The sequence below is a fragment of the Chinchilla lanigera genome, unplaced genomic scaffold, assembly GCF_000276665.1.
Source record: "Chinchilla lanigera isolate Chin_1 unplaced genomic scaffold, ChiLan1.0 scaffold00025, whole genome shotgun sequence".
NCBI lineage: Eukaryota > Metazoa > Chordata > Mammalia > Rodentia > Chinchillidae > Chinchilla > Chinchilla lanigera.
This window is the reverse complement of record NW_004955426.1, coordinates 21824425-21848097: the sequence shown is the minus strand read 5'-3', so window position 1 is coordinate 21848097 and position 23673 is coordinate 21824425. Positions and strand designations below refer to the sequence as shown.

Sequence of the window (23673 nt, the reverse complement as noted above, 5' to 3'; positions counted from 1 at the left end):
ACAGTTTCTTGATGGAGTGTAGGAACGGGTCCCACAGAAACGAACCAGTGTCCATACCAAATGATCTCCAGGACGACCCGTTAGTACAGCAGGAAGCAACGTGCCAAGGTTTCAGCTCAAGCAGGGAGTGCAAACTGCAGTGTGTGTTTTCTTGGTCTCTTCAGTGCCAAAGTTTCTCTCGTTGCTTCTTATTCCTTATTCACCTTCCTGTGTTGGGAAGCGAAGCACCATGGAGAAAACACAATCATGCAATTCAGCATCACTATTTTCCACCCTGCAGACAGTGCTGCATGAACACAACTGACTATACCGTACCGTGTAAAGCCTTCCAAATTTTTGAGTGTGGTATATTAGGTCTTCTACCATCTGCGTTTTCATCCAACTTCTCTTCTCAAATTTTAATACTCTTTTGTCTCTTTTCCTGTCTTTCCACTCTCTTCAAGACTTTCATTCATTTCTCAATTCCAAATCAACTAACATCTGGTTTCTGGTCTCATCCTATCTGAAATTACTCACCTCAAGGCTTAATTCTACATCATAAAGAAAAGGTAAAACATTTTTCCTCTTCATCTTATTGCAACATTGTGTATGTTTCTCTCTCCCTCTTTATTGAACTGCTTTAGCTCTTGCTTTCTATATTTTCCTCTATGCTTCTAATGATTTGTTCTGCCTCCTCCACAAACTCATTTTCTCCTATCAAAGCTTAAGCGCAGGCCGTCTTCAGGGTCCTTTCTGGCTCTGTGCTATCTTAACTCTCCAGCTCACGTGCTAATGACTCCCAAATATAGTCCTGGCCTGGGCCTTTGCTGTAAAAGGGTCATACTTGTGTACACTCCCGCCTTTGGACATCACCCAAATGTCCTACGGTAATCACTTTCAACAGATTTAAAATTAAATCTGGTCACTTAAGCTGGAGAAACCTGATAGCGATCCTTGACAACCCGTTTTCCTTTACCCCATTCACTCGACTGTCAAGTCCTGCTGTTTTCCTAAACACACCTGTAATCACTCCAGTGCTCATCCCTGCAGCCACCACGACCCTCCTTCAGTCATGGTGGCTGAGACTGCCCTCCTGTCCTCTCCTGGTAACTTTATCTTCCTCCATATTGCTCAGATTTTCTTAATCCTTAATGGCCTTCAAATGTCTCTACAGTAAAACAGTCGAATTATATCATCACATTACTAAAGTCCTTAGAGCTGTCTAGAGCTTCATGTTTCCGTACTGCACTGCTGTTGCAACTTTCAGGCAGCTTCCGTCCTCCACTCTCCCCGCTTTGTTAATATTCTATAAACCAAGAATATAAATGCACACACGAAATAGTTAGGGATTTCATTAAGTCCCAGATGGTATGCTAAGTGATTTTATTTACCAAAATACATTTTACATTCTGTTTCCAAAACACATGGCTTGAGACTGTGTCTTCTGACTTCAAAGAAAAGAGTATTAACTCTTTACTACCAGATAATATAGAAAATAATTCAAATAAAAATACAACAATAAAATATTGCATTTCTCACTCTTTATCTAAGAGGATGGCAAGCATCACAAAATCTGGAAATATAAATGTAGACCTTTCAAAAGATACTTAAAAAAATCAACAGAATTTAGTCATTATGTAATCTAAATTCAGACCTTATCAGGAGACTTCCACTTCCCAAGATGAAATCTTCCTTATAAGAGCAACTACTAAGTGAGGTCAGAGCCCAGGATTGCTCTTGACTCTTGGTTCTAAGTGGGTTTACAGTTTGGGGATACTAGTTCACCTCTCAGCCTCAATTTCACCTTCTTAAAAAGAAGCGTTCAGATTAGAACAGGCTAGATTTGTAGCCCATTGATTTCCAAGACATCTACAGAACTCGGATGGGGGTAACCATGACGCCTTTGAAATTGTAGTCATAATTCTACGTGTAAATTTATTCTATTTGCTAAGGAGAGATTTCATATCTTTCATTAGATCTTCAAAAGGGTTCATGAATTCCAAAATGGTTAAGAGCATCTGGATTATAGTAAATAATTTCTTGTATCTCTCATATTGTATGATCCTAGAAATATTTCTAAACTATGGAATATGGAGACCCATTATTAATCTAGATTTTATCCTAAGTTAAGATCACAATGATTTTTTCTATTCTTTTTTTCCAAGATCTGAGTCTGATAAAGCCAAAATCACAATTCTAGACAAATTACAATCTAGGCACATTGCCATTTCTTAGTGGGAAAAGGCTAATGTAAAACTGTATTTGATGAAATAACACATCTTTTCATTTTAATGGCTGTGACTGAGATTACACAATGTCTGAAAAAAGTCACAAATGGTGCAGCAGTGCATGACTGTAATCCCAGCTGAGGAGCTGAGGGGAGATGACTGCAAACTCAAAGGCAGCCTGGGTAACTGACGAAGTCCTCTCAAAATAAAATATATAAACCCGAAAGCCTGAGTTTGAGCTCCAGTACTGGGATTGGAGGGTAATGAGAAAAGAAATAAAAACAATCACAAACTGTAATCTACTTTTTTTTGGTACTGGGAATTGAACTCAGGACCTTGCACTTGCCAGGCAGGCGCTTGTGCCGAGCTATATCCCCAGCGTTAGTCTATTTATTTCAAGCAGTATCTAATTAACAAAGGAACTCTGGTTATAGGGTATTCTCTGGCTCCCCCCCCCCCATAATACTGAGGTTTGAACCCAGGTCCTTGTGCATAGTTCATGCTGCACCGAGTCATAATCCCTGCCTTACATCTGAACTTTTATTTCCTTAACTCATCCCCAATTGCCTGCCTGATTATCTGCTAAATCTGTTGTTCTGAAAATCGGACCTATTTCCCATCATTATGTCTGTAGCCATACTTGTTACATTTACAAATGCTCAAACATCAATATGAATTTGGAAGACAGGTCCAATGCCTCCAAAACCTACATAAATTCAGGTTAAGGAAAAGTGGTAAAAACTAAAAGATAATTGTAATTCCTCTACTTATAATCAACAATTTTTGTAGGTCTAATAAATTGTTTCTACATAAAAAAATTTGCAAGAAAAATACCATAGGGAGAAACCTATAGAACAAGACCTAAGAAAAAGAACACTTATGTTGCCTACACTGGTCTGGAACTCCAGGTCTCAAGTGATCCTCTGGTCTGTCTCCTGAGTAGCTGGATTCCAGGCAGGAGCTATTATGCCCAGGTAGAAAACTGGGGTGAAAAATTGAAGACTTACTGGATATTTGATATCAGGGGAGTATTAATATTTAAAGATAACATATAGATAAAACATGATGCTTTGGATATCTTTCAAAAAATAGCAGAGGAGTCTGGAGTACACTTTAAAAGTTTGGTCAGAAATTCAGAACAATTGAAATGGAGTGATGAGTACACAGGGGTTCCCATATCAAGTTAAAATAATTAAGATTCTGATAAGGAGCCAGGCATGGTGGTGCACACCTGTTATCCCAGGGAGGCTGAGGCAGGAGGATCACTGCAAGTTCAAGACCAGCCTGAACTGCATAGCGAGACCGTCTCAAAAACACCAAGAAAAAAAAATTCTGATGAGGAAAAAAATTGTATACATACTATGCCAACTCTAAGAAATGAAGCCATGTACAACTGAGATTTTAAAAACAAAGGGTAGTTTAAGCGGAGTCACCTACAGTGTTGTGTGAACCACCTAGGGTTTTTATGACCATTCAGTAAACAAACTAAGCTCGGATTTGTCTAGTGAGTAACCTATCATACCATATTTGCATTCAATTGTTTCTGAGGAAAAAACACTAAAACAAGTTAGTGTTTTTTTAAAAAAAATTCAAATAAAATTAATGCATCCTATAACAAAGATTAGCTAGAAGGTTAAACTTTAGTCTTAAAATGAAGTCAAACAGCAAGAGGTTCAAAGTAAAGTTCTGTTTTGTTTTTGGAGATGCTAGGCATACACTTTACTACTGAGCCACATTCCCAGTCCCAACAAGTAGGATTTTCAGAGCACCAATTACTATCAGTGTTTCAAACATGATCACTGCGAGGGGGCAACCTGATGAGCTTATTTGCAGAAGTAATTTTACTAGTTTAGGATCCATATTCCTTGGCAGTTCTGAAGATGCAGACCAACTGTACACTGGGGTAGTGAGCAGGATTTTTTTGTGTGCAAATAGTGTACCATACATTTCCCTGGTTAAATTTACTTCCTAGATAAAAATATGATAAATTTATGTGCTGATAGTGGAATACATATAGTAAATATCAGCTTGACTTACCTAAAAGAGGCTACAACTGTCAAAAATTGCCTGTGTGCATTCATTACCACTAACAATTCAAATACTCAACATATTAGCAGAGAAACTAGTTTTCTCTAAAAGCTGTTTCTTGTTATTACTGAATTCTAGAATATTCTACAGATCTCTAAATTGTCTACCATGTGTATTGGTATGGATGTCTTTAAAACTAATGTCCTTTGTTAAAATAACAATTTGAAATTGTCTCAAGTGTCAATTTAAAATTTTGCATTAAAACTTATAAGGTACTTGACAACATTTGGAGAGGATGGTGCTGGAGACTGAATCTAGGGCGTTACATAAGCCAAGCACTTATCTACTACTGAGCTACATCTCCAACCCCCTAAAATTTATACCACATCTTCGTTTCAATACAATTCAGTAAAACACAGTTTAGACCAATTAATCTCAGTAATTATTCAACAAAATAGGTTGCAGTTGAACTTTGCAAATCCCCTCTATATTAACAAACTTTGATTTTCTGACTTTCAAGATTTTAACTTTAATGTTAAGACCTAAAATATCTACCACTCAGCTATGCTCCTATCCTCTTTCATTTTCTTAATTTTGAAATAGGGTGTAAATTGATGGGGGGGGGGGGCTTGAACTTGCAATCCTCCTGCCTCAGCCTTCCAAAGTGCCTGGATTACAGCCTTGTACCACTGTTCGTGGCTTAAAATATCATCTTTGAGAAATCAACTTGATGAAACTTTGTATACTTAACTCACAACCTAAAGATTCTATATGTGGCTTATTTTAATAATAAAGTATGGAGCTAAATATAGTTCCATATATATGGAATATATGTAAAACTTTTCAGTTCTAAATGATTAGCAGTTACTCACCTATAACTAAATGAGGGAAAAGACTTGCTACTGTGTATTTACCTCCTAAAGCTTACTTTTAATAGGATTCCCAAGTAAACACAGTATAAGGACACTTTAGGAACAAGTTTACGTTCCATAAGCTCTACCTTAAGGTCTGATGTTCAACTAGCTTAGAGTAGTGAGACAATTATGACAATTCTGGATTTAAATCCCCCTTACGACACTGATTAGCAAGTTACCAAATCTTCTGAGCCTGTCTTCCCCATGTATAAAATGGGACAAAATAATTGAGGTTCTTTGAGAATAAATGACAGCATAGATCGTCGTCAGACACATAGCATTCAAACTGGCTTTTTCACTCATATTTTTATTCTGCAGTACTCTCTGGGCTAGACTTTATGTATTTTTTCTAACTGATATTTTTTCATAATCTACCTGAAATTCACTGTTGATATAAACCTCCAAGGGGAAGAACTCAATCTAGTTTTGTCCAGAGTTCACAGCAAGAGAAAAGGGAATACGCAACTAAAGGAAGAACATGAAAAGAAAAATTTCCTTCAAGAAAGCATCAAAAAGAATCCCACATAGGATGTAGATCCTGAAAGTTACACTCAGAATGTTTTAACAGGTGTTCATAAAAAGTATTTTGTGCAATTATTCTTCCTCACAAACTGAATACCTTCTGTTTACTTGCTAGATTCATAAAAGTTAGCATTTGAGAGGTCAATTTTTCCAAACTTTTAAAAATAAGTACACATTTCAAAAATGACTGAACTTGAAACAGACCTCATCCACTGTAAATTTTACACATTACTATTTTTCTGAATGTCAACTATGCAAATCTAAGATTAAACACCTTACTCTCAATTTAGTTGAGGTATTTGTAGTAAATAATGTATAAATGAAAATCACTTCCAAAAGATGTATGCTAAAAATTTTTAGAATAGAAAATGAATATCCCAACTAGTAAAAACTACTCTTTCTGCATTAAAAAATAATTTGTGAAAAATGCAGTGTGTGTAATTATGAAATGTCATACTCAATTCTGTTTCTAAAATAACATGGCATCGCTTTTAAGAGAAATGTTTTTCCAAAATAGAATTGTTACCTTTCCCCGAAGTTTAAAAAGTAAATATTACCAACATGACATCACTAGAAAGAAATTGAAGCATACAAGGAATAAACTATAGTTTCTTTTTATATCAAAATGTACTCTTGAAAATGTGTTTGGCACAGTGCTAAATCATATATAGTTAATACTAAATATTGCAGGATACAATAAAACCCTGGAGTTAATTGTTTACACCCTCTTACGGGAATGAAAATAAGATACCAATTATTCAGAAGTCAGCCTATACAAACTGTATAAACAATATTTTATGTTTTGCTTTGAAAACCAGTGATATAATAAATTTTACATAAAAGACTGCAAAATAATATAAATGGATTTAAACAGATCTTTACAATAAGAAATTCAAATGGAAACAGACAAGTAACAAAGAGAAGTAAAAAAATTTATTGCAGTATTTGCTCCACCAGATTGCCTGGGGATCCCTTTTCTTGTATTGTTTTCAGGGTGACCTAATACAACAAAATCTACATTTACAAAAACTCCTTCTGCAGATAGGTCATAGATACTGCATGCTTTTTTTCAACAGAATAAATTATATATCCAGGAGATTCTGCCATTTTACAGCCTGGAATAAACAATGCTTCCCTGGAAACTGGGCTAAGCTAAAGAAAGCCATCCGCTGCTAGGTTAAACTCCAAGAACACTTTATTAAGAACATTAACAGACTAGTTTCCAACATTCACTTGTTTATTTTTTTAAACAGAAAGTTTTTTCCAAGATATAAACAATTTCTGTTAAACTATAATACAGTGGGAGTAAAAATGAACTGAGAATCTGTTTCTGCTGCACAACAGCGAAGGGAGCTCCCACAAAAATGTCTGCCCAACATTTCCTCCTTTTGTTCCTGCATCCCAGGTTCCACGCTTACTCTTCAAAAAACTGATTTTTTTTTTTTTTTTTTTTTTTTTTTTTGCCAGAATGTTGATATTTCAAGTTTTTCTGCCTTTAAAAAAATTCCTGTAAATTTGGCTGCATGTACAAATTCATTAGCTGGAAGTCCCATCCTTGGCGGCATACAGGGATCGTAAAGTCTGAACAACTTTATTAGTCAGCTTATTAGCACTCGTTAGAGCAATTTTTTTGTAAATAATGTCTGACTCTTTAATAGTGTCTACCCAAGGCACCAGTTTGCGGCCATCTCGGCGCTTAGCCTCAGTCCAGGAGCCACTGTAGGAGCCTGCCATCCACTGAACACTGAAGCCACTGCTGGTTTTCTGTACTACTCTTGCAATTTGTGGTCGATCTTTGTACTTTGGACAGCAAATAGCGATGACATCCATGACGTCAACACTTTCATTCATCTGTGCTGCCAACTCCGTAGAGTCTGAATTTCGTTTTGACCTTCTCAATGACTAAAACATTGGGAGGGGGAGGGAAAAAGACCAAGTGTTACACAAAAGAAATTTAGTGAAATTACTGTTTTTATTGCTTTTAATCCCTTGACGCCGGGAGTTGGGATTTCCCAGCACACTTCCATTGCCGGCAATGAGACGCACCGTGACCGCCAGCGCCAAGGGGTTAACATATACTTGTAAAACCATAGAACTCTTAATTTGTACCCGTGTCTTTACTCTTGATATATAAAATTATATATACATATGAACCATAAAGCTACATAAAACTTAGCAACAATAAAAAGGATAACACACATTAATACAATCCAAAAAAAATTAATAACCCTTTATGCTGGATAAATCTCATTTCTTTTTTTTATTATCTTTTATGTTAAACTTTCTACAAAAGGATGTATAAATGGTTAAGTAGAGAATCTCTATCTACAAAATGTTTTCTTTTATAAGTATTACATTACTTGGTGTACATTTAATGGACTGACATATATAAGCACATAAAAATCATTTTACGTAATACGCTGCGAAATACGTTGACTCCTCCTCCGCCTCACCCCTGAAGTGCCTCCTCCTCTATCCTCCCCATCACTTTCATCATCTTCTGTCTCTGCTGCTGTGTTATTTTTAGGGCTGCCTCCTCCAAGCAGCGAGGTAATTGCTTTGTTCCGAGCGTTTGTGCTGGCTGACACCTCCCCTTCTTCTTCTTCTTCATCAGGATCTAGATGTTCCATGAGAAGTTTGAACTACAAAAAATACATTAATTAAGTTTTAAGTCATTACTGCAAAGCCTGTCAAAATGCTTAGCTGTTTTCTATATCAGTAGTCTGGTGACATGTTCTATAAAAAGTCAGATAGTAAATAGGTTTGAGGTTGTAGGCAATTTGGTTTCTGTCCATTTATACCACTGCTGTATGACTGTAGCTACAGAACTGAACATGACCATTTCATTAAAACGTTGTTATTAAAAACAAACAAAAAAACACGGCTGGATTTCACCCAGAAACCATAATTACCTCTTGGATCCAAGTGATTAAGGTGATAATAATTACTGAGCAATCTTTCTGCCTCTCCCTCTTTGCTAAGATTAGAGAATCCCTCTAAAAGGATAGTGAAGAATGTAAAATGAAAATATTTTATGTGCTTTAAGTAGATCAAAATATAAAACTTTATAAGGGTGGTCCTCTAAGGACATTCAAAAACCATTTTTTTCAGAATGCCAAAATATACATAAAGCTTATCACTTTGACATTGTAAGCATACAATTCTTTGGTATTAAGTATATTCAGAATGTTGCATAATCATCACCATCCATTTCCAGAGCTTTTCCCCATTCTAAACAGAAACCTGTACTCATAAACATCTTCCAAAATTCTTCCCTGTCTCTGGGTAATCTGATTTTATTTTCTGTTTCTATGAATCTGCCTGTTCTTAAAGACATTTTAAAAGCACATTTTACACACACACACACACACACACCGTACACACCAGAGACATACAATTATATATGCTTACATTAGTCATGTAAGATATATATATGTAAGAGATTTTATATATATATATATATATATATATATATGTAAGAAAAAGTAACAATATTATCACAAAGGAGAGAAATGGAATGGCCAAAGGGATGATTTCATGGTTTTGCCACTCATTCATTCATTCGTTGGTTTTTTGAGATAGGGTCTTGCTGTGTAGTTCCGCCTGGTTTGAATTCACTATGCAGCCTGGGCTTGCCTGGAATTCATGGCAATCCTCCTGCCTCAACCTCAAAGTGCTGGGATTACAGGCTTGTGCCACCATGCCCAGGCATTTTACCCTTTTATGATGTATAAATCACGTCATTTATTTTTCAAAGAAGTCATTATGACAAGGAAGTATTTTTAGTTATACTACTCACGTCTAGGTACTGTTTGACTATACTCCTTTTCACATCCTCAGTGATTTTGGAATTAGCCATGTCACTCCGCAGGAAGTCCAGTGTTTGTTTGGGATGAAAATGAACTCCTGTTTTTCGGTTAATTGCTTTATCATATACTTTTGCAGATTCAGATGGAGAGTATTTCTGAATTTTACTGTTTAGGGAAAACAAAGCCAAGTATCTTAAACATTTTTCAAGTAGTTATATTTAAATTCATTCTACTTAAATTTTATTTACTAGTTAAAACCTGTTATTACATACATTGCAACCAATGAGCTTGGACACAAAATAAATATGTTTAAAAGAAAATAAAGACATAAAAGCAAGTAAAAAAAATAATCTCTTCTTTCCATTTGTATTTGTCTTGACTAAATGCATCAAAATGAAGGGATGGTGAAAATATACATCTAAGGAATCAACAAATTCAGAGAAATCCAATTATATGCAAGAAGCATCATTTTTAATGAAAGTAGTTTCCCCTGTCTCTTTGTACTACTCTGACTGTGACTGTACGGTAGCTTTAATACAATTAAATCAACACCACCTAAATGGTTTACCTCCTACTTTTTGCCTCATGACTAATTCATTCTCTACACAGAAGACAGACTCACTGCTTACATACCTGTTTCCGAATGTTAGCAACTCTGGTTTAAAAATCTTTAACTCTTTACCACTGTACTATGACTTTACAAGGTTTTAAATTGTTAAACTTAATTGTCAATATTTCTCATGAGATTCCTAGGGCTGGGGATGTAGTTCAGTGGTAGAGTACATACTTAACATGTATGAGAACTCTGGAGTCAATGGTCAGTATAATTACAAAAAAAAGGTCTGGATTTCTAATGTTTCTAGAAAAAATGTGAGCTCTGGCAACACTGTGCCTACCTTCAAAGTAATGGAAACCTGAGAAATGTCTTTATTTATTTATTTATTTTTAGTGGGGATCAAATCTGTGGAGTTATGAATGCTGATCATACAGCCTACCACTGAGCTTCGGCCCTACAGCCCTCAGCCCTAGAAATGCCTATTCAGATACACGTTTTTAAAAAGGAGTATTTCTAGTATTAAGTGAACATACAAACAAAACTGGGTTTTGTATTTCTTTGTTATTTGAACAGTCAGTTTTTCTTTCTTACTGCTCATTACAAACTTACCTGTCGGAAAATCCACATAGATTTTTCAAATGTTGTTTTAACATAAGAAGCAATAAAATACCCTGGGAGACATTTGCAAATTCAATTAAAGGAGCTGAATTTTCTGGCAGACACTTCATCACTGAATTTATATCATCTTCTGAATCTGAATCTGAATCTGAATCTACACGTTTCCGTGACTTCCGAGGCCTGGAAACTTCTTCTTCACTCTCGCTTGACTCATTTTCCTTATTAGGTGATGATTTTCTCTCTTTCCTTTTGTCCTTCACCATAGACTGCAAGAAAGAAGAAATAATTCTGTTTGAAAAAAAAGGCCACTACCAAATGTGTACTTCAGTCAACAGTTTCAATATGCTTCCTTAATACTTTATAAACCCCTTGACTTTTTATAAACAATGGGAGATGTAAACCTTGGGGGAAAAATTAGGCCCCAAGACTAAGTAAAATCACTTATTCCTTTCTTTACCAAAATCACTCTCCAAACATATTTAAAGATAAACAATTTTCTCATGAAGATAGTAATGAAAGGCAACTTAGCTATAAAAGAATCATAGATAAGTCATTATAGAAGATAAGCAGTAATTAAAATTTAACTGAGTGTAAGGTAGGTTTAGATATCTCTAGATTTTATGAAACTATCCCTTTCAGGAATTTTACAGCAAGATAATACGCAACTTTCCTCAATTACTTAAATCCTGTTTCTTGTACTTTTCAAGAATGTTAGCTCTTCAAAAGAACAACTGTGTTCTGCGGGGTGGGGGAGGGACGGTAGGAACAAATCATAAAAGCAATTATTCAAAATGTAACTGTCAAGAAGTAAAATATCACATACAAGTATATCTACAAAAGTAATTGAAATAAAATAAGAGCATGACGGCTTAAAGTTGCTGGGAAGTTAATTATCAACTTCTTAAAGTTTAACACTCATGCTAATACACTACAGATTTTGTTACAGATGCAGATTCTCTTTTCGGAGGTCTAGGGTTGGGTCTGAGGTTTTGCAGCTCAATAAGCCCTCAGATGAAGATGGTGGTACTCCTGATCTGTGACCCACAGTTCAAGAAGCAGGGTGCAGATACCTACCCTATAATTGTAGTGGTTGGGTAGTTAAAGTAATTTTCCTGATATATCAATTTGAAAAGGCTGAGTTTTGAGCAGTACAGTTTTATAAAATGAGATTTTAATTGCATTATCAAGTACATGAAAATACTCCATTGATTTCTTTTTTAGAGAATTTACAGAGTGCTTCATTTGTACCTAGTGCTACAGTGGGTGCTTTTATAATTTATTAATTTCTTCCTAAGTCATGATAGAAAAGATATAATGCTTATAAGAAACTTAGCAAGAATTTTGGGCATAAAATATGCCAACTTCACTATGATTCTGCTATTGAGGGATAAAGAGATGAATGATGCTACAAATTTTGAAAAAAAAATTGTTTCCTTTTAAGTAGGCTACATACACATGCACAATCATCTATCTTCATATATACAGTTGTGATCTACAGCGTTATGAGACTTACAGAATGGCAAGGTGCTTTAAAATGGGTTTTAAATGGGTATGTGAATGGACACAAAATTAAGTCAGTGCTTAAAATGACAGAAATACAGTGGAATTGGCTCAATTAATTGAACAATTCATATGTATGTGTAAAAGTCAACTTAAATGATCTAGAAATGGGATGGTTTTAGATCTTCCTGAATAGAAATGAAATAGCAACCTACTTCCTCTCCCAATTAAAGTACTGCCCAGATTTCAATTAATTCATTTAGAAACATTTTATATACTTATGAAAAGAATAAAAAGAATACTGAGAAATAAAACGGTGAAGATAGCATGCCTGATGCATTTGACAGATGCAGTAAGAATAGTAATGTGTGTAACTTACCTCCTTGAATGACTGTAGCAGGTTACTACCAGAAACTGAGAGTGTAATATCTATATGATGCATTATAAACAACGGCTCCTCCTGTGTCTGGTATGGAAAACAGGCTAGATTGTCTGCTATATACAAGAGCATAGTCACTTCTGTTTTCTGTAAATTTAAAAAAAAAGGTACATATGTTTAGCGGATAATCTAGAAACCCATCCAAAAGCCTTTTAGGAAAGTTATAGGGCACTTTCACCTCAGTTAATACAGAGAAATACAGAGAAAGGAGGCAGAAGGAGAAGGAAGGAAGGAGGAAAGAAAGGAGAGGGAAGAGGGAAAGGGAGAAAAAGAGGGAGACAGGTGTAAGAAAAGTTGAGAGCAGCAGAAATGGTTTATAATCTTACACCTTTTGGGAGATCGTATAGTGACTTACATCATGCTACCTCAAGAGAGAAGAGGTGAAAGTTTTTAGTGCACCCAAGTGAAAATCCTTAGTTTCCCTTCAGCATATCCTGGAGCTTTATGACAAATTCATACCACAGCAGAAAGCATACATGAGTTTGTATTTGTCATTGTGGTTCTAAGAGTTTATACATGTGGAGATCAGTTACACATGGTTGCTATTCTGCCCTCAAACACAACTGGTAGCTGCAGTACTAGTATGTAGGTAAAAACCCCCAAAACTCATGTATTAATAAAACACTTGTCAATTTTTTCTGTATACGTAATTTAAAATATCAGAGTTGTTTTGACAGTGCTACCAGTTGCATACTATACAAACTTCAAGGAAGGTGAAATTAAAGAGAAAAATTATGGTTACTATTAGTTTTTGGTTTTAAAAAGAAGTAATTTAGAGACTTTCAGCATTTCATGATATTTTACAATATAAAGACAGGTATACTAGTATTTAAATTCCTTTTACACATAGCTTAAAAAAAAGAAAAAAAATGAAAAAGAAAAAGTAGCAACAAACAAGTAATCTCTCTTATCATCCACTCTCCCCCTGCCACCCAAATAACAATCTAACAGCGGCAGTAACAATAAAAATTCCACAGGAACAAATAGAAGAAAGCTGGTATTAATATTGCTAAGACTCTCAATCCATGTTTTAAAGTGTGTCAACACCTACATCTTATAGTTGAGGAAGTAGGTACCGACCCTCATCTGTTAGATATAACACTATAATTTATACATGCATTTCTAGCTAGAACAAAAATGTTCAGGAGTGTAAATGTTTTCTCTGAATAAACTTTTTCAAAATTAATTCTTCAACTTTGGCCATAATAGTCCTACATTACTCTTTCCTTTCAAAATCAACCTTAACAGTCTAGACCAGTGGTGGTGAACCTATGCCACGTGTGCCACAGTGAGCTGTTCGCATCACTGAAAGCTCCAAAAGATTAGCCGGGCATGGAGGTGCTCACCCGTAATCCTAGCACTAGAGAGGCTGATGCAGAAGGATAACCACAAGTTCAAGGCCAGCCTAGGCTACACAGTGAGTTCAAGGCCAGCCAGAACTATAGTAAGACTTTGCCTCAAAAAAACCAACCAAGCAAAAAACAAAAATCCCCCAAACCAATAGAAACAAAAACAAACTCAAAATGGGGCATCACCACTGGTCTGTTGTTCTTCCCACTATTCTTTAAATGTCTCTCATTGCTGAATAGTTTCTGTCTACTCAATCATTTTTTTGAAATTTCTTAGTCTTTTTTTTTTCTTTTGGTACTGGGAATTGAACTCAGGACCTCCCACTTGCCAGGCAGGTGCTGTGCCACTGAGCTGTATCCCTGGTCCTTTACTTCTTAGTCTTCATGATTTCTCAGTAGTATCTGACACTATTTTTTTTTTTTTTGGGTCTTTTTGAAACAGGGTCTCACTATGCAGTTCGGGCTGGCCTCAAACTCGCAGCAATCCACCTGCCTCAGCCTCCCAAGTGCTGGGATTACAGGCGTGTGAGACCATGCCCGGCTATATCTGACACTCTTAACTATATTTTCCTTCCTAATCTTTCTTCCTCACTTTTCTTTTCCTAGCTCTTTACTCCCTTACCTGTCCTTAAGTCAACTACTCCTTTCCAAACTGTCTTTAGCAACACCATTCTCTCCTTTTTCTCATGTGTCCAGGAGAAAACATTCTAGTTGTCTTAAGTCTATTCTCATATAATCTTTTTTTTTTTTTTGAGACAGGGTCTTGCTATACTGCATAGTTCAGGCTGGCTTTAAAGTCACTGGGTAGCCCAGATTGGCCCTGAACTTGTGATCTTCCTGCCCCAGTCTCCTGAATGCTAGGATTACAGGTGTGCACCACCATGCCCAGCAGAGTCTAATTTAATTTAGTCCTTCTTCACAATATTTCTTCTTTCCTTTTCTACTACCCATTCTTTTTTCCCCCTACTGGAAGCACAACAGATCAATTTCTTATTACTTCCAGGGTGAACACAATGCTGAAAAATTCATGTTCCTAAATTGCTCTTTGGCACTATCCACATCATTTAGTCCTCCACTGTCTCTAGTAGTGGGTCCGAATTTTTTTGGCACCAGAAACTGTTCTTTTGGAAGATGATCCTTCCATAAATGGGGTCAGGGAGGGACGATGGTTTCAACATTATTCAAATGCAACCTAGATACTTCGCCTGGCAATTCAGAGTAGGGTTCACACGTCTATGAGAATCCAATGCCACTTGCTGTCTGAAAGGAGGTGAAGCACAGGTGGTAATGGTAGCTATGAGGAGCTGCTGTAAGCACACATAAAGCTTCACTTGCTAGTTTGCCCACTGCTCACTTTCCACTGTGTGGCCCAGTTCCTAACAGCTCCAAACGATAGGGACCCCTGGTATACAGGATTCTTTATATACTACATGTTAATATGACTGCTCTCTTCCAAAGACAATTTACTCATCATTTCCTACACATTTTTTTTTTTGGTGCTGAGAATTGAACTCATGACCTCATGCTTGCCAGGCAGGCGCTTGTGCCACTGAGCTATATCCCCAGCCCTTCCTACACATTTTTATCTTTGTATTTTTATTTATGTTTTTAACCCTGCCTGGTACCTCTTCCTCCTGACTCATTGAGTTCATTTGCTTCACCTAATTCTTCTAGGCCTTCAGTGATTTATTTGTTCCTCCTCTTACAATACTGTCAAAGGTAATCAGGAGAAAGTATTACCTTATGAAATCTGGATTTCTAGTGTCAAATGCTGAGATGACATAACATACATTAGATAAAAAGTAGGAAGTGAAACCACACAGAGAGTCAGGCACTGGAGCAATAGTGACAGGCACTCAATATATGCTAATCTTAATCACTGTTTATGTTCTTTACCCTCATAACTGGAGGTAAAAATGATCTGAGGGTGCAAGAGCATGTCATTCTATATTACACTCGTAGCATAGTCTCCTACACTCAATGAAAGCAAAATACTGATGATATAATGATGACATTATATTTCAGGCATTTCTGAAACACAATGATATCTCGGTTCATGAAAACTTTTGTTTGTGAACAATTTGGTTTGCAAACAGAAGCATTTGGCAAAATTCCGGTTTTGTTTGAGAACTCTGCATTGGGTGATGAACACGACTGTAACCATCTTTCCTACATGAACATGAATGTGGCCATCTTTTCTAGAATTGTGGAACAAATTAAGTTCATGAACCAAGGTACTACTATACGTGGTTGTAACGTTTGCTAGATGACTATACAAAAATTTCATGTAGCACTTTAAAAATAGTAGATCTAGTAAGGCATTACTGTAATTACTTTGGAAATTATAATTTTGCTTTACTGTGAAAAATCTGTCAAGCTAGTGACTAAAATAAGAAAAGATATGTATTTTGTTCAGCATAAAGCGGCTACACACTTAGTCTGGTTTGTAAGCTCTATGTGGGCAGACACCACACTGGCCTTTACTATTTTATCCTACAATCTCTTATATAATGGCTAATATCATAGCAAATGCTGAAGAAATAGCTGTGTAAAATGAATGAATAAATTAAAAGGTAACTCTAAAAAATAGGACTTTCTGTTTTCTTGGTTAATGGTCTTGGCCAACACAACTTGTGCAGTAGCCAAGTGTTAAAATTATGATAAGGAAAAAAATGGAGTCTTCGTTAAGGAAGTCAAAATGAATAATTAGAGATCTCAGTAGCCAAAACTCTACAATAGCTATTTTTCTAATAATATTAAGACCTACAGAAAAGGGAGAAATTCACCTTGTCTATTTTTTAGGTAATCCGTTCCTGAAGTGATAGTTTAGTGATGCAGCTTACTTACAAAGATGCTTAGAGTAGTGGTTTTCAAAGTTTCTAAAATACTATGGAGACATAATTACAATTTATTCCTCATTATACTTATTCTCGTGTAAGATTTCCTCTTCAATTTTGACTATATTTCCTGAAAATAATTTAGTGGATTAAGGCTACATATTTAATACAGTCACTAATAGTTACTAAAATGGCAATATTTAGAAAGTGAATATTTTAGGCATAAAATTCCTAGAACACTTATTTAAAAAAATAATAAGTTTTTATGCTTACTGCTGTGTCATCAAAGAGGTTGAGTAAAGAAATAAGAAAGGCTCGTCTGTGTTGGCGGTTTCCACGGATCATGGAGTAAAGATGTGAACACAAAGCACTAGAGGATTCATCTTGTCTGAAACCCCTTACAGGATCTTTTAGGCATGTGTTGATTGCCTGTTGTACCTGGTAAGACATCTTCATACCAGCCACTGCTTTCATCTGAAATCAATAAAAGCCTCATTTTTGTCAGGGAAATTAGTAAGAGTCAAATTAAAAATTACTCTGAGCACTGCATTCTGAGGCTAACATTTGGTTTTCTTTTTCAAAATAAAAACTGTAGGATGAAGTAGTAGAGAGAATATTAAAGAGTATCTTTTGCAAATCCTTCATGTTACAGAAGAAAAAAATTAAGGCTTAAAAATCATTGCTGCCAAGCCCACCAAGTAGGGTCTTCCTGACCTTTAGTCCAGTGCGCTTGCTGGACTGTCACATCACTCTGGCAGAATCTTAGTTAAATCAGAATAAACACCCTGGGAAACAAACTTAATTACATGTTTAGAAGATCACTAAACAAAACATTTTGTTCTAAAAGAAATGGTCTGTGGGCAGAACGTTTACCAGAGAAGTGGTTTTGGTTTACTAAAGAACGATGTTTAAATTTAGGTTATGCTGTTAAAAAAATACCTACATGAATAAATCCAGCATATTTTTTGTCTATTTCCACAAGCTGCTGATCAGCCTTGTTCCGCATAGCAGGTTCTGGGTCTGTGCCCATAGCAATTAAGTATGGGACACACTGTAAAAACAAAAATAAAGCATTTATAAGACATCACAGTAGCAAAAACTCTATCTTGACATATTTCAAAACTTGTATATTTGGGAAATATGAATCTTTATAGGCTTTCCCATAAAGGCTACGTTTTAGTGTTCTTTAAAAAAATGATACAATTTTTCTTTTGATTATCTTAGCAAGAAAGCATTGGCAAAAATACTGATGCAATAAAATTTAAATAATTTCAGTGTTGTATAAGGTTCTTTAAAGTACTCTACCACACTAAGACTATCCCATTTAAGGTTAGCATATATAGTGTACTACAAATGTGTAGTCCAGTAATTCTTAAACTTGACTGAATTTGCTACAATAAAGATAATATAGGGCAAAACAGTAATTTGTTTTCCATACTTGAAGCTAGAAAACATTAAGTATAGTTTTTGCACTGCTGAGTATGCATGGCATTTAGGAGTCTTGCACATGCTATGCAAGTGCTATACTCCTGGGCTGTATCCCCAGCCTCTTCCTTCACTATACTTCTAAAGTCTAGAAATACTATTTCCATGTTAAGTGATTCTGAATCAGATGCCAGTAAGAAAGCCAACAACAACAAACATAAAACCAACTATAAAAATACAGACACAGCACTAAATGGAATGGGTAATCATGGGTTAAATCCAAGATCAGGAAATAAAAAAGTCTATGAAAAACATTGTTGGCAGCACTTGGGAGGCTGAGGCAGGGACAATGTGAATTTTACCCAGCCTAGGACACACAAAAGAGACCCTGGCTCAAGACAAAACACAAGCAAATATAACACAACATTTGAAAATTTCATAAATTTGATGCCTGCATCTTGGCTTTGTAAGGCAACGTCCTTGTTCTTAAAAAAATATATGAAGAATTTAAATGTGAAGAATTGTAACACCTGAAACTTACTATAAATGATTCGGAAACAAGCAAAGGTAAAAAAAAAGAGAAAGCAAATGTGGCACAAGTGACAAATGGTGAATATAGGTGAAGAATATAAAGGAATTCATTGTACTTTCTTTGTGTAAAAATTTCAATAGGTTTTAGAAAGCAAATTGAGCATCTCTAACCTGAAAATAGGAAATGCAAATTTTTTTGAGTTATCGACAATATGTTTGTTTTCAAATGTACGATTTCCGATTCTGGATTTTCAGGTCAGAGATACCTAACTGGTAAAGTTCATGCAAATATTCCAAAATACAGAAAACTCTAAAAACTGAAGCTATTCTAGCACCAAGTATTTTGAGTAAGGGGTTCTCAATGTGTGTAATACTAAAAAAATCCAGCAAAGAGTCCCAAATATTTCAAAAAGGGGCAAGTATCCACACACTGCTGTGCATTGTAACAAGTGACCTTGATGATGAAGGCCTTGAGTCATGAAGAACAGGTTAAGTACCTGCTGATGTGCTTTGTTTTAGGACACAGGGACTAAGACATCATATTTAAATATAGCCTGTTTTAGAAAAAGCTCCTTGCAAGTGATAAAAAATAAAATCCTAAAGTGTACAGAGTTGGCAAATTGATAAAAATACATGGGCTGGGGATATAGCTCAATGGCATAAGTGCCTGTCTGGCAAGCGCAAGGTCCTGAGTTTGATTCCTGGTACCAAAAAAAAAAAAAAAAAATTAGATAGAAATACATGTCATAGCCTACAGCAATATCCTATCAAATAGTATATATACCGCTATACCAGCAATGGCTGCCAATTCTCAGGAATACTAATATGTCTTTATTATATCACTTTTTTCTTCTGTGGTACGGGGTTTGAATGAAGGGCCTTGTGTATGGTAGGCAAGCCCTATTACCACTAAGCTACACCCAAGCCTTTTATTATATCACTTCATTCTCATAAATACTTTAACATGTTAGGCAGCTGATATTACCTCCAATTTAAAGGCGCAAAACTGACCTGGGGTTATAAAAATGAATTTTTCTGTGAACTAAAACTCTACCCTATTGAACCTAGTACATTCTTAAGTCTAGTTAATTCTCTTCACATTTTATATTGTTGGTTCTTAGGGATAAAGGCAAATATGAGATTAAAATAAATTTATCACTGTTGCTCACATAAAATGATTCAAGCATATGTTCTATCGTAGAAACAGGAAATTCAATAGAAGCAATATTATGAATACATATGGGTATTCTGCAGTAATAACAATTTAAGAGATTGTCCAAAATGTGCTACATTCTCTGAATTTGGAACAACTCATGAGGCTGAAGTGAGAGGATTGCTTGAACCTCAGAATTCAAGGGTAGTCTGGACAATCAACTCTTAGAAAGAAAGAGAAAAGAAAGAAAAAAAGGGAAAGGAAAGCAGAAAGGAAAAGGATGAAAGGAAGGAAAGAAGAAAGGAAGAAAGGAAAATTTGGGGGCCAGGGATGTAGCTCAGTGGCACAGCACTCTCCTGGCAAGTGTGAGGTCGAGTTTGATTTCTGGTACAAAAAAAAAAAAAAGAAAGGAAAGTCTAGGACAAAGAAGTTTAAAGATTAAGAAGAATAAGGAACTATTTATTCTTTAATCACAATGTCATTAAGTAATAACTAATCTGGCTCTTTCAGTTAAGTGGTGCTGCTACAAAACTTACCTGAACTGGATGAATAAGACCTTGGTTTAGAGTCAAAGCAATGACATTTAGGGCAAAGTGGCGTACGCTTGACTGAGTGTGAAAAAACGCTTCAAGCACCTGTTTGAGGTAAAGCTGCATGATAGAACTACTCATCCCTGAGGAAACATCACCCATCTCTTTTAAGTCTTCCTGCTTTGCAACTTTCTTCCCTAAAAAGAAGCAAAAGGTGAATATATAATGTACTAAGAGCATACTGACTTTACTACTCCAAACTTAGGCCATAATCAAAATCAAAACATGTTCTAGCTAGTGTTGTAGCATCATGATTTTTAATCCCCTCTCCCCCAACTGTGTCACAGGCTCGTTTATGAATCTGGGGAGAAGTATAATGCCTTCTCCTCCATTAAAATATTAATGTTTGCAAATACCTTAAAACCTACAAATATTTTAGGGATTTTAGGAATATTCAAGTCTAGCCATGAACCTTAAGGATTGCTATTTAACTGAATTTCTTTATCTGATAGATACGAACATATAGCTCTATGTATTAAAGAAAATGGGTTATAATTTCATAACCACAACTGTACTGTGAAACTTAAAAGATATATTTCCACTTACAGTCTCTATCTGCTTGCTGCATGCGTGTATCCTCTTCTTGTAGGTAGGTCTGAAGGTTTTTTAACACTTGGATTTTTAAATTTACCGAAGAGTTCTTATCAGATAAAATATTATTATATAGATTCTTCACTTCTTGCTCAAACATTAGACTTGGATGCTGAATAAAGGCAAATCCTAAAAAAGATGGAAAAAAAATCTTTATATATCCCTAGCACAAGAAAATATAGCATTTAATGAAAATGTTAAATTACATAAAGAGCTCCTTATTTCAAAAAATTAAAACTTAAAATGACTGGAAGAATATGCTAGTGGCCTTACCTAGAGCAGTATTAGAGCAGGTACTTCTTTCCCCATGAATTAAAAACAAGAAATTGCATTTCAAAGGAGAATTTCACACAAGAGGAAACCTTGAGGAGGGAGCAGGGCCTAGTGGCTAGGGGAGTGGATTAGGAGTCAGGAGTCTTGGGTTCTATTCCTGGCTCCACCACTGACTTGTACTGTGACCTTAGGTGAGTCACACAATCTCTCTGTGCCTCAATTCTCCATCTGTAAAATGGGGACAATAATATTTACCACCCACCTACCTCAAAGGGATGTTTTTAGGATTTAAGAAATAATGTTGGCAAACATTTTTCAGATCCCTACCAGAAGGTACTACATTGTATTTTTAAAAATATTAAAATATATCCATTTGATGAAACAATAAATTTCAAATAGACCAGAGCTAAAAGTATCTCCTATTTCTTTCTCATATGGCATTTGAGGCCACAGGCTGAATTCTATCACCACTGAATAATAAGTAGCAAAACATTATCAGTTTATTAATATCTAAACGCTTACTAGTTTGAGAAAAATGAGTATCCTTGATGGTAGACAAGTGTTAATATCAAAAACATATGAAACTCAAAGCAAAGTGATCAGATAACTAGCCCAAGGTCACACAGGATAACTATGGCCCAGGCGAGATACCTTTTATTAACTGGTCTAGAGCCACTATTTTCTGGATAGTGCTGCTTCTTTAACTTCATTTATTTGTTCTCTGAATTTGCTGTAACACAGTTGGTTTTGCTATTCTGTAACTTATATCCAGACTGAAGATGATACACTTTGCCTTGAAGGTAGTATTACCCCAATATAATACCATGCCATTGTATTACTATAATATAGTAAATGATGTCTGAATTTTTATATTTGCTTTAAGTAATTTTCTGAAAGGGATGGAGGAGTCATAAGGAAATAAAGACAAATTTGTTTAAAGTGTATCACAAACATGATCTAATGAATTTATGTAACTGAGAATCTATATTACTTGTTTTTGTTTGAAAACTAATACTGTGTTACAGACCTTGACGAAGATATCAAAATAACATTTCTAAGTACTTTTGGAAATACACGTACTTTTACATGTATTTACATGAAAGAAATAATAACAATAAAAACATAAACCTGGAGATACTGCTTTTCTTGCATTTTATTTTTTAAATAGAAAAGGAATAAACTTATTGAATGCTTAATGTGAGTTCTAGACTTTTTAAAAGGATGTTCAATCCAGACACTCTAATGTTATCCACTTCCTATTTACCTATAAAGTGATACCTCAGCTCATGAACTTGTTTCTTCCTAAGATTCTGGTCACAAATTGAGTTGGACAAGAACTGAATCAAATTCAACGGCTAGGTTCAATGTTGACCTTAGGAGGAAATCTGATTTGGTTTTCGTCCAGTTAGTTTGTGACCAGAATTGTGGAAAGAACTGAGTTTGTGAACCAAGGTACCACTGTATTCTAATTCCTTTCAGATAAACCATAATCAGTGTTTCTGGGAAAGTATCATTGAACAGCTAAATATCCAACTGCGCTTTTTCACAGCTGTGCTTGTAAATAAGTTAATGACAAAAGCTTTGCAATGAAAAATAGAAATATGCAAACAGCACAAAAAAACTCTTCTACATTATCAGCTTTTATCAGCAAAGTGCTTTAATGAATGTTCTTAAGATACCCTAGGAAACAGAGGTAGGAGACAACATTCTTATGTGTATTTAGCAATGAAGAACGAAGGTGAGTTGCTTGCTCCAGATCTCCCAGAAACTGACTGGCTGAGGCAAAAATGGAATCCACATATTTTAAATTCCGCTCCTTTCTACAGACCAGATCCTACTGCCAACAGAAACATTCCAATAAACCAACAATTGAGACTCACAGTATTTAAAAAGTTTACTCCACCCCTAGAAAAGTTAAAAACTATAAAGAAATTTAGCCCTAACTTACCCAGGCCAATGATGGCTTTTGTTTGTACTTCTTCATCTGAATGTTTTGTAAAATACATCAGCAGTTCAAGTACTTTATCCTTTATGTTAACCTAAGGGGGAAAAACTCATGGTAAAGTATTCAAAAAGAATAAACAATTTTCAAATAAGAGGAAGAATATGTCTAAAAGCAAACAGAAATTTCCCAAGTCATTTTACCTGCCCCACCACCCCCAAAAGCAAAACAGACCAAAAAGCCACACCGGGCTAGGAATGTAGCTCAGTGGTACAGCACTTGCCTATGTGCAAGGCTCTGGGTTTGATTCCCAAAACCAAAGGATAAAAAAAATCACTAATTCTATTTACTTTAGAATAGTGGCATTCTGGGCTGGGAATACAGCTCAG

At 35.6% G+C, this 23673-nt stretch overlaps 1 protein-coding gene across 2 annotated transcripts in view; it reads right to left on the bottom strand.

The window, feature by feature from the left end:
• Positions 1 to 6582: 6582 nt before the first annotated feature.
• Nipbl (Nipped-B homolog (Drosophila)) overlaps positions 6583 to 23673 on the bottom strand; it is a 174558-nt gene continuing 157467 nt past the window's right edge. The window contains exons 38-47 of one of the 2 annotated variants that reach the window (XM_005386211.2): positions 23291 to 23381; positions 21025 to 21198; positions 20425 to 20615; positions 17723 to 17830; positions 17053 to 17253; positions 12534 to 12680; positions 10646 to 10920; positions 9471 to 9645; positions 8125 to 8313; positions 6583 to 7573 (exon numbers count right to left, since the gene is read on the bottom strand). In XM_005386211.2, the coding sequence (XP_005386268.1) occupies positions 7208 to 7573; positions 8125 to 8313; positions 9471 to 9645; positions 10646 to 10920; positions 12534 to 12680; positions 17053 to 17253; positions 17723 to 17830; positions 20425 to 20615; positions 21025 to 21198; positions 23291 to 23381 (1917 nt within the window). In that variant the 3' untranslated portion in view covers positions 6583 to 7207. Of the gene's footprint in view, positions 7574 to 8083; positions 8314 to 9470; positions 9646 to 10645; positions 10921 to 12533; positions 12681 to 17052; positions 17254 to 17722; positions 17831 to 20424; positions 20616 to 21024; positions 21199 to 23290; positions 23382 to 23673 lie in introns of both variants that reach the window. The other variant, XM_005386212.2, reaches the window with a different exon arrangement.